This window comes from Sinohyriopsis cumingii, chromosome 4 (genome assembly GCF_028554795.1).
Source record: "Sinohyriopsis cumingii isolate HCF-2022 chromosome 4, ASM2855479v2, whole genome shotgun sequence".
Classification (NCBI taxonomy): Eukaryota; Metazoa; Mollusca; class Bivalvia; order Unionida; family Unionidae; genus Sinohyriopsis; species Sinohyriopsis cumingii.
The window spans coordinates 142,291,132-142,310,955 of NC_142964.1; the positions used below are offsets into that span (position 1 = coordinate 142,291,132).

At 35.6% G+C, this 19,824-nt stretch overlaps 1 protein-coding gene across 3 annotated transcripts in view; it reads right to left on the reverse strand.

Moving 5' to 3' along the window:
- Window positions 1–19,824, reverse strand: part of LOC149802224 (dedicator of cytokinesis protein 4-like) — a 365,588-nt gene that overhangs the window by 245,098 nt on the left and 100,666 nt on the right. For all 3 annotated transcript variants that reach the window (XM_089956651.1, XM_089956650.1, XM_089956649.1), the window contains one exon: window positions 3,096–3,220. In XM_089956651.1, coding sequence (XP_089812777.1) covers window positions 3,096–3,220 — 125 coding nt within the window. The remainder of the gene's footprint in view (window positions 1–3,095; window positions 3,221–19,824) is intronic.

Here is a 19,824-nt window from a genome sequence, read left to right on the forward strand (position 1 = left end):
TTAATACGATGTTTTGGATTTAGGCTAGCGATAGATGCCAGATTTTATAAAATTGCTGGGTCCCTACAAATAACATGCAAGTGACAAACTGTCTTCTTTACCTGGTAATAAGAATGGCAAAATATAACTTACAGTTTAACATCTTGAATTTCCTCAAAATGTATTTTCTTAGTTCTGCAAATCCGAATTACATGAGCCATGTCATGGGTTCTCAAGCCTGATTACACATTTTGAAATTGTACTGTAATTTTGACTATATTCCAAGTGCAATTACATCCTTCTTACTGCACTCAAAATGAAATAAACATTATATTCCATAGCGTCTTTTTTGATAATTGCAATTGAAAGACTTCATATTTTTCCCACATTATGATTTCAAACATTCAATGACATAACAGAAACACACTTGCAGATGTCAAACCACTGCTCCCTTGCTGCTGAAATCTGATGTACTTCATGTAGAATTGGCACAGATAAATCCAGTCCATAATCACGAAATTTTGTAGTATCAACAAAAATACCAAGACCTATTCATTCCAGATCCAATGGAAAAGCTGTTGCAATATGCATTCATTCACAATATGACTCCAAATTTCAATTTTAAGCAGACCAAAATGCCATTTTCTTTCGAAAGTTATGTCCAGCATGCGACTAAGTTCAAATTTATCTGGGCGGAGTTATGTGCGCATTAATAATGTTGTTGTTGTGTAATGATGAATCTGTGCTTGTGTATTTAGTTTGGAATAGAGCATACATTCAGTTACTTTCTTTCATGTAGTGTATTTTTGTTTTTATAATTAAGCCTTAGGTAGAATAAAAAAACGAGCATATAATAAAAAGGTTATTGCATTTGTATGGGAAAAAATGAACTTTGACGGATGGGTATAATGCACTCCCAAGGTTGTGCAGTATTTCCATCCAAAAAACTCATTCATATTTTCCCATACAAATGCAGTAACCTATAATTATTCAGCTTTTATAACACATGATGGTACATTGAATAAGCTTATTTACTAAGTTGGAGTCAAATCTAACTCAAATTCCATCTCCAAAATATATCAGAATTTTAGCCAGATTCAAGATTACCTCATAAATATGTTTATAACTTACACAGAATCAAATTCATCTAAATTTATGAACATATAAGGCTGTTTAACAAGTTTGACATAAAAAAATCTAAACCGAACTAGTAACCAATGCAATGACAAGTTCAACCAATCAGATACAATATCATCCCATTAAAATAACAAAATTAATCCAAAGTCTTGATGATAGTAGCCAATTTATCCAAATTAGGTCAATCTGACCTAAATTAGGTCAATAATACTGTATCTCAAGTGGTAAGAAGCTCAGCAAAAGAAGAATGTTTTGCCGTCTGCTCTCTAGGCTGTGGCACTTTCCTTCTACTATTTTGTGTGTTGTTTTCGCCATTATATCTTCAAGGTTTATTCCATATCAGACGGCATTTGTTGGTATTCTCTTCAAGAGAGTTTAGTTTATTTACTCATAAAGGTTGAGATTTTAAACCATGCTTGTCCTGGGAGTTGGGTGCAAGATCCATACCATGTGGTAGAAGTAATGTAAAGGTGACAGACCACATTACAACTAGTGTTTATCTGCACAGACTCAGCATCTTGGACAATGTGATTGGTTTTCCCAGTTCTCAGTTTCCATTTAACTAGGCAAAAGTTTACTCATGTTCAAGTTTTAGTTTGGCATTTGGAGAATTCTGTTTAACACATTAACCCCCAGCGACGACTTAATGGGGCAGGAGGTAGTAGCCTACTGCCAAGCTCTGTAGCATCATGGTCATGCAAGATACACTAAAGCGGGTGGTATTATAGAAAGGTAGACAGATGTAGCTCTACAATGATACCAAATAATCTGGAATATCTAGTTGCACTACAAAATACAGATAGAAAAACCTCATTTTTTGGACCCGACTTTTACTTTACCCAAAATCTGCCCGTGGTTGAAATCCGATTTTGTGTCCGGATTTTATACTTTTTGGTCTCAGATCTAAGGCAAACTGGTATGAACTGCAGACAGATGAGCCTTTGCAAAAAGTAGGATAAGATGGGCATTTGGAATAAAGAGTGGTCTCCAAACAAAAATAATGGCTCTGTTTAGCACAAAAAAATTAAATAAAAAATCCAACTTTTACCCTTCTGCTCATGCGCAAGTCAAATAGCCAAAGAAAAACGATGTTTCTAACACAACTAGGCAGTATGTTATTGAAAGATGACCAGGGATTTGGTGTTTTTGAGTCTATTCAGAAATAGCTTTCAAAATGTGTTTCCTACTCAATTTTCAGGCAAAAATGACTAAAAGCTCCAGGGGTTAATGTGATAAGATAAATAGGCCATATTCCAACCTATACAATGACTACTGTGCATTTTTGTGATAGTTGCCAGTTCTATACCCATTGTCCATTTGGATACCAACTGGAAAGACAGTATCCATATTGTTTATAGCAATAGTAAAGAAAGGTGGCTCCAGATAATAGGGCAAGGAAAATTTCCCCTGTTGCAATCAACCAATAATGAGAATATTGCACAAGGAATTCATGGGCATATTTAACCAAATACACAACAAGTGATATGCCAACATGCTGACATTGGAAAAAAAAAAAAAAACAATGTATGCAAAGTCTACCAACTCTGTGATAATCAGTAGTATATGATGGCAGATCAGGGTCCATGTTTTCTGTAGCTGAACTCAATTTATACACAAGTATGTACAATAACTGGCAGATCCTGAGATATTCTTTTCTGAGTAATGAAATGCCTTTTTTAAACTAACAGTAGTTCAAACTACTCACAGAATAAAGACCTTGAAATTAATATAAGGGTAACCATGGAGATGAAAATTTTTCAAGAAATGTGATGCTAAATGTCATATGCTTGAATTTTAAAGACAGACCAATTATATTCTAGAATTGCAATATAATAAAACAGTAACATTGACTTAAATTATGGCAGACAACAAGTATAGTGGAAGAAACGTCTCAGGTTACTATGAACTATCTTACATGACACATCAATATAATGCATGGATCTAATGAAACATTTAAGTGGTCACTGTTTTGTGAAAACCTCAATTTGTTGTTTCTGAGCATCATACACTGTGACCTTCACTTCAATATTTCGTTGAGCTGTCTTGCTACCCCTGTCAAACTCTCCACTCTGCAGAGTAACGTACAGATCATTGCGTACTGCCCCTGCAATACAAAACCGTCAAATTTTAAATTTAAAACTGCAATCATCTTTTGCATCAAATAAAAAATAAAAGAAATACTGCATTCCATAAATCACTATGTTAGAGCAGACATTTTTGGTGATTTGTGATGAAGTTAAATTCAGCCAGATATGTTTCTGTGCACGTTTTTCAGTGACCACTATTTCAATTATCATCTGATATAAAAGTTACAAAGTTTGTGTAGCATGACTGCTGAAAATTTTACAAAAAGTCGCATCTCAAATGAAAGATAACAATGACTATAAGATGAAACAATTTGCATAATTTTGATATTTCTGCTGAAAAAGTCAGCAATCCATGTCCAAAATAAATGTCATTCAAAATAAATGAAACGAGTGTGCCGTTTTATTGAATTACGTAACTCTGGTAAGACTGTATGCAATAATATTATCATAAAGATTTTTTTACAGATGTATTACAGAGTACCAACACATTTCCTTCTCATCACACTTTTTACAAATATGTAATCTTTTTGCTGGGTAATATTAATTATAATGATGTAATACTTATTTGACACTATTGCCATACCTTCCCTCTTTGATGCTAAATCCCCTTGTCCAAGCTCATGATTCCAACCTACCATTATATGGAATATTCTAGAATTCTTGAACAGAGAGAATCCAGAACCAATCTGACAACCAGATCATTGTCTTATGCAGAATACTGGTTCAGGTAAAACCCAGAGACATTTCAATTTAGTAGAAAAAACTATGATGTGAAGATATACATTCTGAAGGTTGATGGAGACAGTCCAGTCGCACAAGCCTTATTGTGCTCAAGACTGATATTAGCAGTTTTTCCTAATGAATGAGGATAAACTGAAACTTTCTACCTTTTTGGAGACCAGGAAAATCTATGGGAAAAGAGAGCCAGAGGCTGGTTGTGTGCCATCCTCTCCACTATACCTTTCCACAGATGGGTGTGTACCTCTTCCCTTAATTGAGTCAGTTTTGACTAGTGAAAGAGAATCGGGGTCTTACAAGAGGAGGATTTTCTTAGAAATGAAGCCAGTATCCTTTGTTTAGTACAGAAAGGACACACGTATCTTCAGTTATGCCTGACCAACCTCTTAAAGAGCATTAGCTGAGCAGCCATTGGGATCACAGGAAAAGGGAAGCACAGCAGAAGAGGGTTAGAGTCCCTAAGGCCTTCCCCCATTCCTCAGAGAATTGGGTCAGGAGTCCACAAGCTTTCTCCTTTGACTCTGCTGGCCACCTTATCTAGTTAAAGATGGGTGAAAACGAGGTCTAAATTATTGTTGCTTCCTGGGCTGTTAAGACTGAATCCTTTCAAAGACCATTGCTGAAGGCTCCAATGGTTGGTCAAGAGACCATATCTGTTCATCCTTCTCTACCTGAACTAACAAGAGGAAGGAGGTTGGGGACCATCTTGGCTGGTTCCTCAGCAAACTCACTTGAGTTCACCAACAAGAATATGACATCACTGACCTGCTCCTGGGGGGAGATGGGCCTTCATAGTCAGTGCCTCTTAGATGTGAAGAAGGCAAGGAAATATGGTTATCCACATCTCACAATTAACTACCCATGGGGAACGGTGGGACTGCCCCAAGTAGCAGGCTTTTAGAAGGTCATGAAATGCTTCTCATCCCTTCTATTGGAGTATCCACATTGCACAAATGGTCATGGGGAATAGTGGATCCACCCTTACTCTCAAACTTTTTCAAGGGACAAGAACACTTCCTATATCTCCTTGATTGATGAAACAGGACCAGCCCCCATCTTTTTTTGCTTTGCTCCACAAGAACAGATGATGTATGTCTGTGACCTGCCACATCTGAATTACAAGCATGGGCATCCAAGGTGCCACTAATGGGATATAAGATGTGCTTCCCTGAAATGGATGTACCCACTTCAAAATTAAATGGGAACATAGACAAAGGGGGATGCTGATCCAATTACCTTCAATATTTTGACAAGTAAATGCCAACTGATTCTACCCAACAAGATAGAATGGTACAATGGTGACAGAGGTAGTATCAATCTGATCCCCATCACCATACCACTGATGACACTCCAAGGACTAGTGACCAGTACATGAAGACCAGTAACTGGTGACCAGTCACTTGTCAAAGGCAGGTCAGGCTATGATGATCTGATAGTCTCCAGGGGCATTATATCCCTCTACTCCATGAGAGACAGATCACATATGCTCCTGGGATTAGATGTTTCTACCCGGACAGAGACTCTGGAACTCTTCAGAAGCTTTAAATCTCTTGACTTCATGGGAGAGATTTTATACCCTCTGGGATCGTGGACTGCCTACCTTGATCCCTGAGGACTCGGAATGAAACTGTCCCAATGGGGCATTACTCTTCTCTAGTACTGTCTCAAATAAAAATTTGTATGCAAACATCTGATTTCAAAGCAGTGTAATACCATTATCTGATGCAACATAAAACTGAGTACTAAGTAAGTACTTATTCAAAAAGGTACCCTTAACGCATTGCTATAAAGTTATTTAAATTCAGTAAAATTTGAATAACTGCCTTAAAAAAAATTTAAACATGTTAACAAAGGCAATTTTCCAACAGTGAATTGAACATCATTAGTGTTAGAAGTATTGGAGGAAAAAAGGAAGAGTATCCTGTATGGGACAATGACATGGTGGTCAAACTGGTTCGGGGTTCTCTCAATTCTAGATTTCTAGAATGTTCCACATAATTGGGGTTAAGCATCCCAGAAGGTAAGAAAGGCAACAGTGACAAGCAATGTATTACTGTTATTCAACGTAAATTTCATAAAAGTGCTATAACTATTTCAAGAGGCACAAGTGGGCCTTATATCATTCACCTGACTTACATATTTAAAAAAAGAATTAAGAAGTAACGAAAGAACACAAAGAACCTATGTAAACCATCTCCCAAAATTTATATCTTGCTTAATATTTTCCTAAAGCCTGATAAAAAGCCTTTCTAAAGATAAAGGCACAATTAATAATGAATAGTCTTTTGGTCATAATTGAGCTCATCCATGATCTTGATGATATAAACCTATTTACAAAGTTTTATCAAAACTGGATTAGAAAAATGGACTCTAGATCTAAACTGGTAACAAGTTCAGTTAACCCAATGGAATCTGGGTTGGACGGTTTATGAATTACAGCACAACAGCACATCAATGACTAAGTTAAAGTGAGTGCCTTGCTCAGGTACATGCAAATAAATCTGACAGAATGACTGAGGTAGGATTCTAATCCTCATTCTTTGGATTGTGAAGCCAGCATTCCACTCCACCAATGAGCTATCACAGCTCTATAACCTCATTATTATGTGCTGAGTTCATTTATTACTGAATATTATCTAACACAGTGATGATATAAGTAACACGTTAAAACAAAATCCTATACAAATGTAGCCTCCAGTAGAGTAAAATGCTCAGCCAATCGGATTCAAAAGTACCTCATAAATATGCAAAAATCTTGTACACAATCAAAATTATCTTAATGTTAACAGGTTGGATCAAAATCTGATTAGAAGTATAGTTACTAGAGCATTAACAAGCTGTCGCCAATGAAATAAAAGATCACGTCATTTGCATACATGGTTCTAACTTGTAACCTTTCACAACAGAGACCTGAATGATATAATGTATTTACTAGCTTGGATTAAAAGGACAAGAAAATACAGTCCCTAAAAACCGCCTCATATACATGCACAGGTCTTGCTCATAATTAAGCTTGTGCAGCATTTTGATGACATCAGCCTCTTCACCAAATCTGATTAAAATGTCACAAATAATGGTTCTCTACTGGTTAGAAGCTTGGCTAATCAGATGCAAGATCATATCATTAATATACACAGATGATATCATTAATATACACAGATGATACCATTAATGTACACAGATCATATCATTAACATACACAGGTCATATCATTAACATACACAGGTCATATTAATATACACAGATCATAATATACACAGATCATATCATTAATATACAAAAATCATATCATTAATATACAAAAATCATATCATTAACATGCACAGATCATATCATTAACATGCACAGATCATATCATTAACATGCACAGATCATATCATTAACATGCACAGATCATATCCTTAATAATTACAGATTATATCATTAATATACTTAGTTCAACTCAAAACAAAACTCACCAGATAACTTGATTTATCCTGTTTAGCAAGTTCAATAAAAATCTAATCAGAATTAGCTATTAAACCAAAATTTGATAGCATCAGCTAATCAAATGCAAGATCATTTCATAAATATGCTGAAATCTTTCTCATTAGTAAATTCATGTGAGATATTGATCTTATAAGCCTATATTCCATGTCTCATCCAAAAATCAGGATCAGAAATATTGCTTCCGGAGTGATAACACACACAGGCAATCAAAAACAAGATTACCTCTTTATTATGCATAAATCTCAATCATTTTTGACACTTCTAAGATCATGATGATATGCACATATCTCACTCATTACTGGCAGTATCTAAGATCATGATGATATGCAGTATCTAAGATCATGATGATATGCAGTATCTAAGATCATGATGATATGCACATATCTCACTCATTACTGGCAGTATCTAAGATCAGGATGATATGCATATATCTCACTCATTACTGACAGTATCTAAGATCACGATGATATGCATATATCTCACTCATTACTGGCAGTATCTAAGATCATGATGATATGCACATATCTCACTCATTACTGGCAGTATCTAAGATCATGATGATATGCATATATCTCACTCATTACTGACAGTATCTAAGATCACGATGATATGCATATATCTCACTCATTACTGGCAGTATCTAAGATCATGATGATATGCATATATCTCACTCATTACTGGCAGTATCTAAGATCATGATGATATGCATATATCTCACTCATTACTGGCAGTATCTAAGATCATGATGATATGCATATATTTCACTCATTACTGACACTGTAGCTAAGATCATGATGATATGCATATATCTCAATCATTACTGACAGTATATAAGATCATGATGATATGCATATATCTCACTCATTACTGACAGTATCTAAGATCATGATGATATGCATATATTTCACTCATTACTGACACTGTAGCTAAGATCATGATGATATGCATATATCTCAATCATTACTGAGAGTATCTACGATCATGATGATATACATATATCTCAACCATTACTGGCAGTATCTAAGATCATGATGATATGCATATATCTCACTCATTACTGGCAGTATCTAAGATCATGATGATATGCATATATCTCATTACTGACAGTATCTAAGATCATGATGATATGCATATATCTCACTCATTACTGACAGTATCTAAAATCATGATGATATGCATATATCTCACTCATTACTGACAGTATCTAAGATCATGATGATATAAGCATATATTTCAAGTTTAATAACAATAAGATTAGAAATATGGCTTAAAGAGTGATAACCAATCTCAACCATTCAGATCCAAGATCTTGATATCAGCCCATATTCAAAATTTGATGAAGATCAGATCAGTAATATGGTCACCAGTATGGTCACCAGGTCATCCAATCAGAAGTAAGATCACCTCCTTAATATAAATGGAGCTCACTGATTATAACAAGGTCATCCAATCAGAAGTAAGATCACCTCCTTAATATAAATGGAGCTCACTGATTATAACAAGGTCATCCAATCAGAAGTAAGATCACCTCCTTAATATAAATGGAGCTCACTGATTATAACAAGGTCATCCAATCAGAAGATCACCTCCTTAATATAAATGGAGCTCACTCATTATCAAACTGTTAAATATTTTCAATCAAATTTGCAAAAGTAACTACTAATTCCTGTAATCATAGCAAGAATCAACAGTGATAAAAGCAGCCAATCTTGGACAGCACACTGAACCTTTCAAAAACCATCATATAGCACAATCAAACTGTATTTCCAAAAACATGGCACAAATGGTAAGTGACATGCTTCTCTTTAACCCAGCAAACTACTAGCAGACTTTCAATGTAGATTCAGATGCCAGAGAAGCACAACTGACAATTTAGTCAGACTTGAAAAATTAGACAAGCTTTCTTAACGAAAAAGAATCCATTGTAGCCATTATTTTTGGACTTGGAGAAAGCTTAGTGTTATATGCACATTTTTTTCTGTGAAAATTACATTATTACACTCGTGCAGTATTTCCCCATACTGTACTGCTTCATACTGCATGACACGTCTAAAAATAATATCATGTGTTAGAAGCTACTTTTTATTGTAAAAAAATCAATGTATGCTTATGCAGAAGATAATGGGGCTTTTGATTTTTTTCACAGATTTAGTATGTGGATGAATTAAACAAGCTGTTTGATCCATATGAAAGTAGTGTAGCAATGATAAAGTTGATGATGTCGATGAGTTCACCAAGTCACAGAAAGAAACTTTCAACTAAGCAAGCAACCAAACATGATACTCCAGCTGCTTTGCCATTTTTCCTATTTAACTTTTTTGATAAAATATTTGGATTCAGAATACATGTCCTACTGGTCATGTAGCTGGGGTCCCTTGAACAAAGATCATGCATGTGACAGGGCATAAAAAAATATGTCATCGATAGCCAGTAATAACAATGGCAATAAGTGTACTTAATTTCTGCATCTTAAATTTCCTCAAAATGAACTTTATGATTCTTTTTGTGCTAATTACATGGGTTCCAAAAACTGATCCACTGCATGAAAATGTACTGCAATCTAACTACAGTCTTCATTTCCATCAAAAATCATATTCCAATGGACACTCCAAAATGAAATGAGCTTGATATTCCCTAACAAAAAATATTTAATTAACCATGCATCTTCTTGAGAATTTTTATTAAAAGAATTTCATATTTTTGTCCACCTTATAATTCCAAACTATCCATGGCAAAATAGAAATACATGCACACTTAACTGCTGTCAAGGTCAGTCCCTCCAGCCACATGTACATCATATGGAATCAACCTAGCTAATAACTCTAGTCCATCACAATTAGAAAAACAGAATTTAGTTGGATCGACAGGTAAACAAAATCCCTCCATTTCAGAACAACTGGGAAAGCTGTTCCAAGGTGCAGTCATTCACAATATGACTTTAAATGTAATTTTAAGTAGAAAAAAAATCTGATTTCTTTTTTAAACATTTGACAGAGCACATGGGATAATATCAAGTTCAAAGGTCACTAGGCAGTGCTATATGCACATGAATACTGTTATTGTGCATTTGTTTAACTATGGCTGTGTATTTAGGTTTTAATCTAGCAGAAATTTAATTACTTTGATTCTTGTAGCTTTTTTATCATTTAGTCTTAGGTAGAAAAGCAAAACCAGTGCATTATAAAACAGTTACTAAACTTATAAAGGAAAATATGAACTCATTTTTTCTAGCTATACTGCACTCCTAAAGTCATGCAGCATGGATTAGAAAATCTCATTCATAATTTTACATACAAATGCAGTAACCTATAATGACACCACATGGAAGTATGACATAATGACTGTACTATTCAACCAAGGTCTAAGGTGCTGCCTATCTTTCTTTATGTTAGTTTTTTTTTAAAACAAAGACATTTCAGAGTTACAATATGTACCACCCTTTCTTTCAACATCAAAATTACTGCTCATTATTTGTGAACAATTTTTTTGATCTGGTATAAATCGTATAGAGTCAACTATAGACAGAGTTCAAATTTAAAAATTTAAAATTGTTTGTATGCACTTAAGCAATCTATTTGGTAGAAAATAGTGTGTGTGTGTGTGTGTGATCTGGATTTTTAACATAGCTTTAACAATTGTTCAGTCATATCCCCACATGTCTGCAGTGTGGCAGTTTATAGTGATGTCTAGCACTAGGGTATCATGCCGCAGACATGTAGCATGATGTCCCATACAGTCATATTATCCTGACACCAGGCCAACCAGTCCTAACACTAACATCTTAATGCTGAGCGCCAAGCAGCTGTTAGTACAATTTTTGTAAGTCTTTGGTATGACTCGGCCGGGGATCAAAACCATGACCTCCTGCATCTGAGGCGGATGCTCTAACCACTAGGCCACCAGAGCGGTCCCAACTGTGGTTGAGCCAAGACTTGATCCCATGTGAATGTAAGATGCAAGACTTGATCCCATGTGGATGTAAGATGCAAGGCTTGATCCCATGTGCATGTAAGATGCAAGACTTGATCCCATGTGAATGTAAGACGCAAGACTTGATCCCATGTGGATGTAAGATGCAAGACTTGATCCCATGTGGATGTAAAATGCAAGACTTTATCCTATGTGGATGTAAGATGCAAGACTTGATCCCATGTGAATGTAAGACGCAAGACTTGATCCCATGCAGATGCAAGACTTGATCCCATGCAGATGCAAGACTTGATCCCATGTGAATGTAAGATGCAAGACTTGATCCCATGTGGATGTAAGATGCAAGACTTGATCCCATGTGGATGTAAGATGCAAGACTTGATCCCATGTGGATGTAAAATGCAAGACTTGATCCTATGTGGATGTAAGATGCAAGACTTGATCCCATGTGGATGTAAGATGCAAGACTTGATCCCATACAGATGCAAGACTTGATCCCATGTGGATGTAAAATGCAAGACTTGATCCTATGTGGATGTAAGATACAAGACTTGATCCCATGTGGATGTAAGATGCAAGACTTGATCCCATGCAGATGCAAGACTTGATCCCATGTGGATGTAAAATGCAAGACTTGATCCTATGTGGATGTAAGATGCAAGACTTGATCCCATGTGGATGTAAGATGCAAGACTTGATCCCATGTGGATGTAAGATGCAAGAATTGATCCCATGCAGACAGAGATAAGATTTCAATAATCTGTAAAAGTCAGCACCTTAGACCACTCAGCCACCCCAAACCCTCATCTCAAATAAAATTGGTTCTTCAGGATACAAGCAAACTACCATGTATACTCTAACCCATCTAATCCTGTATGTCGTATCATCTTAACACCAAATATCAAACTTTTATATGCTCAAAAACCAATTTTCATACAACCTTTTGGCATATAATATTAGACTTCACCTAGAAGTTGTAAAAAAAACCTGCTGCCAATACTTTGTTTTAAAATCACCACCTTTGTTATTAAACTCCAAAATGGATCTTGCCAACTCTGAAAGTCCTCATTCAATGAAATCTGAACCTTCTTTCATAACCATATACAAAACAGTTCACATGATGGAGACAAGGATGAGGCTGCCAGTGCAACAACCTACAGCAATAGTTACCATGTAAAGCCTCCATTTTTATTACCAGCAATCTAAGACTTACTAAAATCTTTGAACTACACTGAAAGCTCTCCCCACCCCAAAAAAGTAATCAACCACACTGAATGTCTTACTAAACCATAAATTTCACAACCTATAATCTTAATTCTTCTTGTAACAAAGGCAACATACATTTATGAAAAAATATGGTACAACCACAAAACGTAACAATTTAACACACTGACTCTCAAACTGTAATAGATTTTGCAAGATAAATAGCAAAATTATGTAGGATATTAATAGTTATTGATTCTTTGCATGAGGTTATAAAACTTTATGTGATTTGCATTACAATGAACACACAAAAGTAAATACACATATCTCAGATTATCATACATGAGGCGTTTAACTCATTCAGTCCCAATCCTGCCTGTAGGCGTGATGAGGCTCTACCCTACTTCTGAGCTCTGCAGCATCAAAGTCATTTAAGATACACCAAAGTGGATGGTATTACAAAAATGCAGACAGATATAGCTCTACAATGATACCACATAAACTGGATGTTCTAGCTGCACTACAAAATACAGTTGGAAAAACCTAATGGCACAAGGACACAGCAATTCACCATAGGGGAAAGTTTTAAACCTACCTATATTTATGATTATAGGAAAGGTTTCATTTCTGAACATACATAGTTAAGCGAACTCTGTATGAAGAGTTTAAACAAGTCTATTTCAATAGGTAAAAAAGAAATTTAGAAACGTATTTCAGTTAAGAAAGATACATTGTTTATTAATTCAAAAGAAGACACCATTTTGAAATATTCTTGCAATAAATATTAAAAGATTTCAAAGCATTTTGGAATTTAATAAGAAAAAACATCAGACTACAGATTAAATTTACCAGTATCACGTTTTAAAATGGTTTTTGAATTTTCCTGGGAGAATTTGACAATAATAATAATACTTTTTGGCACATTATGATGGCTACTTATCATAGGTCTGACTGTGCCCAGTAGTTAATAATAAATCCAATTTTTATCAAATATAATTTATTTTTTCATGCAATCCTATTTTTGTTTTTCATTTTAATATAATTTTTTTAATAAAATTAACTCAATTGCATTATGGTACAAAGTACATGTACTTTTAATGTGTCAATTAACCAAAATAATCAAAGACTGGTCAAAAAAGTCCAAATGACCACCCATTATATCATGATGTTCCACAATCTAAGCATGTATGTATCTAGAAGTGTTTTACAGCACATCTGCACAAACGTGTCTTTGTGTCAACAAAAGGTTACATTCACAATGTCAGAATATCATAATCTTCATTGTTTAGACTTTTGGGGGCAAAACCTGATAAAATATGGGAACAACAATGCAATAACCTTTCTCAAAAGATCACACCTTAATCTTAAACGCTCATGACATGTCCTAACTCCACTACATAATCAGTAAATGTGAGCATAGAGAATCTGGTTTGTACTAATATAAGTACATGTATTCAACTTTACATGTTACATGTAATTTAACCTTTTCTCAAATCTGATCAAATTCTGTTCAACACATTTGAAAAGTTACTTAAAGGTTTTTCTATTCTTAGTAATGGTGGCCATACTTGATGACAGATCAGCCTATAGGTTGTTCTAATTTTAGTAATGGTGGCCATACTTGATGGCAGATTGATATCATATACATAAACTTGGATCTTCATGCATGGTGCTTTTCATCTGGGATTCCTTATCAATAACAAGATTTACTGTAATGGTTATATTGGATATCAATGCAATACTATTTTCACTTAGACCCAACTAGACATCATTAGAAATCATTTAGTGAAAAACCCATGCTGATATAACTTTCCATTCATGAGGAGTAGCGATGACAAGATTTTCAAGCTTGCTGCTATTGTGTTTGAATCCAATCTGCAACATTTTCATCTAGGGCTAACTAGACATCATAACATTTCCTTAAGTGAAAATCTTGTCTCATTATGACTTTCCATTTAGTAGGAGAAACAACAACAAGATTTTTAAGATGGCCACTTTGTCAGCCATATTGAATTCCCAAGCATACAGTGGGTACAATCCTTCAAACACCAAGTCAAAATTTTATGTAAACTTAAAAAAGGCCAAGATCTATTCACCCACAAGAACACTGGGATGCATCCAGAGCAAAAATGCATTATGTATCAAGAGAGCTGAATCCATTAACTGCCTTTTACGACAAGAAGATGCATTGGGCCTATTCAAAACATAGCCTAGTAATTGGAGGGGTGGGGGAAATACATTACGAATATAGATAGCTTAGAGGATCAGTACTATATCAAACAAGATCAAAGGAATGTACATGAACTCTGAGACATTAATAAACATGTTCATGTAAACATGATCATAAGCAAAGACTAATATCCTGCTTAATACTTATCTTAATTACCATATATACTCGCTTACAAGTCCAGCCAAACTGCCACCAACAAAGATCCTGATCTGCCATTACATAATGTGCCTGCAGATAAGGTTCTTTGTTGTTTGTCCTACTCATTACTCCTAATGAAATGCACAGACCCAGATCTGCCAGCATATTACACAATGGCAGATCTGGGTCTGTGCAGTTTGCAGTTGGACTCATCAGCAAGTATATATGGTATTCTGTTTGAAGTCTTTATTTCTCTTTATCTCATGATCAGAGAATTGAATAAACTATTCGGATAAGCATTTATTGTTGAAATGATTCTCTCTTAAGTGTTGCATACCTCATACCATTCAAACAGATATAAAATTATTTGTACTTTGTATACAAATAGCTTTTTTTTCTTTTCATTACTTTGTTCAATCTGCATGCATGTACAATGTTCTCACTTGGTTGTTGATGTCTGCCAAACAGCTTTTGACTAAATATTGATTTTGACTCAGTATTGAAGAACCTGTCAAACTACATCACAAAAGGGAACAACTTGGATTAATCATTTCCTCCCAGGATTAGAATCTGAGTTATGGTCCTTTACATACATTGACTGGCCTTTAAAGATCAAAAAGGCAAGAAAAATAAAATATGGAAAGTGCCTTATATTAGAAACACAGAGAGTACACAGCACGCCATAGACTTTGAGGGATGGAATCTTCTGATGCCCAAAAAGGAGAGTGTTAAAAAATGTAATTCCATCCTTTATGATGTATTTGTAGAAGTACACACATCCAACTGCGAACAGAAAAGACCCAGATGTGCAAGTAGATCAGGGTCTACTCTGTTCATTCTGACAAAAAAAGTTGATGCTGCAATCCACAAGATAATGTAAAACTCAGTTTGATGAGAAACTTCCAGACTTTTAGTGAAACCATGGCCTACATACCTTCTTTCAGAAATTTTAATAATCAATTCAATTTAATGGCAGCCACATTGCACTGTGTTTTTTAACATGCAGTAGTAATTAGTAATTTTAACAAACTACAAACATGACCTATTATAATCCATACATCTCTAAGGCATACAACCCATTCCCAAAAGCTTTAGCCTAAATTCCTAAACAACCAATGTGAAATAGCGTATATGATAACATAATCCTTTCACCTGATAATCACATATATAATATGGTCTATAAGGCACTGAAAATATTCTTTTAAAATTTTACCTGAAAAAAATCTGCAAAATAAAAAGAGCATGCAAGTGAATGAAGATGTGTACAATAGAAAAGGTGCAAAGGATGTGGCACAAGCATACACTGAAAATTATAGTGTCTGCAGCAATAACTTATTGCATGAGGGTTTATTTTCTTCCAACTAATGAAAAAATCAATACATAAAATAATTTTTACCCTTAACACTAGTACCACCTATCCAAATCAAAAAGTGAAAGATCAGCTTTAACTTCTAAGGCATCCTCAGCTATAACAACACAGAGCCAAAATTACAAGTAAAGTAGACCCACTGACCAGGCACTATGTTGTTTGCTTTTAACAAATAGCACAGACCCCTGATTTGTTGACAAATTATGTGAATGCAGGTCTAGACTGACATTATTCACAACAGGTAATTTCTTAAACAAAAACCATAAGTTGATCTGATGATAAGATCATGACGAAATTTAAAGTGGAGAACGAAAAGTACCACACCTGTACCTGTCCCACATGACCCATTTGTGCCTTGGCATAATGTGAGATTTTATCAAAGGCTGTGCTGTTTCTATGTTTTTATTTGAAGTCACCAAGCCTGTTCTGCCACACCATTCCAAAGCAGACAGGAGTCATCACTCTTTGCAGTTTGGTAGATACCATATTTACTCACTTATAAGACAAGCCCAACTGCAATATGCACAGACCCAGATCTACTGTCAAATAAAGCATCAGTACATCTGGGTCTGTGCAGTTTCTCAGGAGTAATCAGTAGAACAAACAACATATACCCTGATCTGCAGATGGTTTATGCTATGGCAGATCAGGATCTTTGTTGTTTGCAGTTTGAACTCACCTTATAAGTGAGCACTTATGGTATATTGTGATAGTAGGCAGTACTCCAGCCCAAAAGTAGCACCTGTTTCCATCACATTTAAATTACTTATCATTTTATAACATGTATACTGAATATCAAAAATCAGCATCTAATTATAAAATTATGTGATCCCAATACAGATCTTTCTGTCATGCATGAATATGTGCATTATTTGCTATATTACAATGCTAGAGATAGGCCTGCAAGTAGAAAACATGACCAGAAATAAAATATTATAACAAATGTAAAAAGACAGGATGCTTCATTGCTGTAATGTTCATCATGATCAGAAGTTAGAAATGTCTGCTTGTGAGCAGCTATACAAATACTTCGAAAATGTGAAACCTAGAAAAAACAATTTGTGATGGAAATTTTGAATTCTTGGTTTTATTAAATATTTTACAGTCTCCTTCTCATTCCCAAAGAAACTCCCACCATCCCCATGAAAAATAACAACTAAAATTCTTGCCTCAAAATAATGTATGTATGTATGTATGTATGTATGTATGTATGTATGTATGTGCGTGTGTATATATATATATATATATAGAGAGAGAGAGAGAGAGAGACAGACAGACAGACAGAGACACAGAAAGAGTGTGTGCTCATGCATCAAGATGTAAAACTGTAACAAAACCTAAGTGAACTGTTAGTGTTGAAATATGAAAGAATTTAAACCTTAAAACATTAAAAAGTCCATTTTAATTCAAATTTACTCTCAATGGGTTTCAAAAATCTTACAACGAACTGTACGTATATACTGAGTCCTCAGAGTTGATACCTAACCAATAGCACGGAGACAAAAGAAAAGAAACATCTGAAATAACCTTTCATAAATAAATGTAAAAAAAACCCTTCCTGCTATCTTAAAAATACAGTGAATCTTCCATAACTGTCTCACACCCTTCCCCCACCTATAAAGCTACCCTCCCATACTCAACCACTTTCTGGTTTTTCCTCCGAATATTTTAATGTCCCATTGCTTATAATGAAGACTAAAAACCATGTTAGCAAGCTCAAAACCACTTAAATAAAATTTTAAAAAACTCATTTCTTTCCCATTTTTAGATTTTTACAGCACAGCAACACAATGCTATATTGTGCTAAGCAAATGGGGAAAAATTACCTGCTCTGGGTAAAGCATCAATTCAATCTAAAGCAACCAATTTAGGCAAATCCTATTACAGGATTCAAACCTGTAGCCTGGTATGCAAGTAGTCTCCATCTTGAAACATAATCTTCCCTCAGAAACTGGTTTAAGATAGAAAGATCAAAACCTTCTGCCATTTTTCAACAACAAAAAAATCAGAGAATAGAAACCAATAGCTGGTCATTTTCCATCTGTGTAGTGCAGCACTCAAAAGGCTCCTGCTGTAGTCTAGACATTCCATGGCAGTATCTCTGCAGATGTGGCAAAGATCTGCAGAAAGTGACACTGAGATGGCTATCACATCCCTGGACATTTTCACCATAACTAACTGTGCAGCAAGCATTTAAGCACCACTGCAGAAGATTCCTCATTCAAAAAGACTGAAAAGGCTGCTGATAAGTGATTGGCATGGGAGGCTAGGGTTTGATCATGTAAGCTCCATAGCCTTTAAGGCCTTTATCAGGAGATGAGCCCTGGTCTAAGTCAATATCCCCACCTGGGATACAATGAAGTTCAAGTGGGGAATGAACCAGTGATAGCTGGAGGTAGAGACCAGCAACTGAAGGATAGATTCGGGGGAGGGGGGGCCAGACCACCCCTTCTGCTTCCTGGTGAACTTTTGGCTCCAGGAAAACTTCTTTGCACACTCTCAGACAATAGCAGAATCTGAGAACAGCAGAAGTTCTGAATAAGAGTAGGACCCTGAAAGCTTCTTCAACCTGAAACTAATTTTAGTGTCCTCAGCTTTGGGCACAAGTCTGCAGGAAGCTCCATTTACTGCCTTACCAAATGCCCAGAAGTCATCCTCTTCCAAACACTAAATCCAAGAGGTGAGAAGAAGCTGGAAACCAAGATGGAAGGGAAGGACCCACAGCTGCCAATCCAATACTTGACCAGTGTCAATGGCTGGTCTATCAGATCTTCCATGTCTTCTGGAAAGTGCAATTCTCTTATATCGGTCACTGACACTAAGTTTACCTTAAGAGAGAGCTCCATCCTGCTGGGTTTGTAAATCCCACTGTCAGATACTTGTCTTCCATTCTGATTGATCAACAATTTAACCCTCACTGGCACTGATGGATCACACATCAGGGAACCTTGGCCTTTTTGCAACTTCTGAACCAAAGTGATCATTCCATGTTTCTTCCCCACATGGGCAATGGATGGGGGGGTCATCCTGCCATGATCAAGAGATGTGGGTACTTTCCCCACCTATATGTATAGCAACTTAATGGAGAGACCCACACTTGATCTATCCACAGAAAATACATCTGACATCTGTCCAGTGCACAATAGACAGAGAGCATGTGTAACACAGGATCTTCTTGTACCTACACTTATCTAAACCCTGCAACATATTAATCTCTGAAAGAGAACAAAACTGCAACAAAAAAAACATTATATGCTCATTTTCATCTCCGTTAACTTTACACCTTTATATTGCATGCATGTGCACCCAACAGTAGTATAGTTTATTAGGAGCTACTTTGTAAAGTCATGTAGTGGATGCTTTAGGTTTTGGCTGATTAAATTTGTTGCTGAATGAACTAAAGCAGCTGTTTCGTGGACTGCCACATACGAGCTGCTTTGCAATATTCAGTGTTACCATTTTTTTATACCATGTTTCAGATTTAGGCTAGCAATAGACGCCATACAGGGCATAAAAAAAATCTT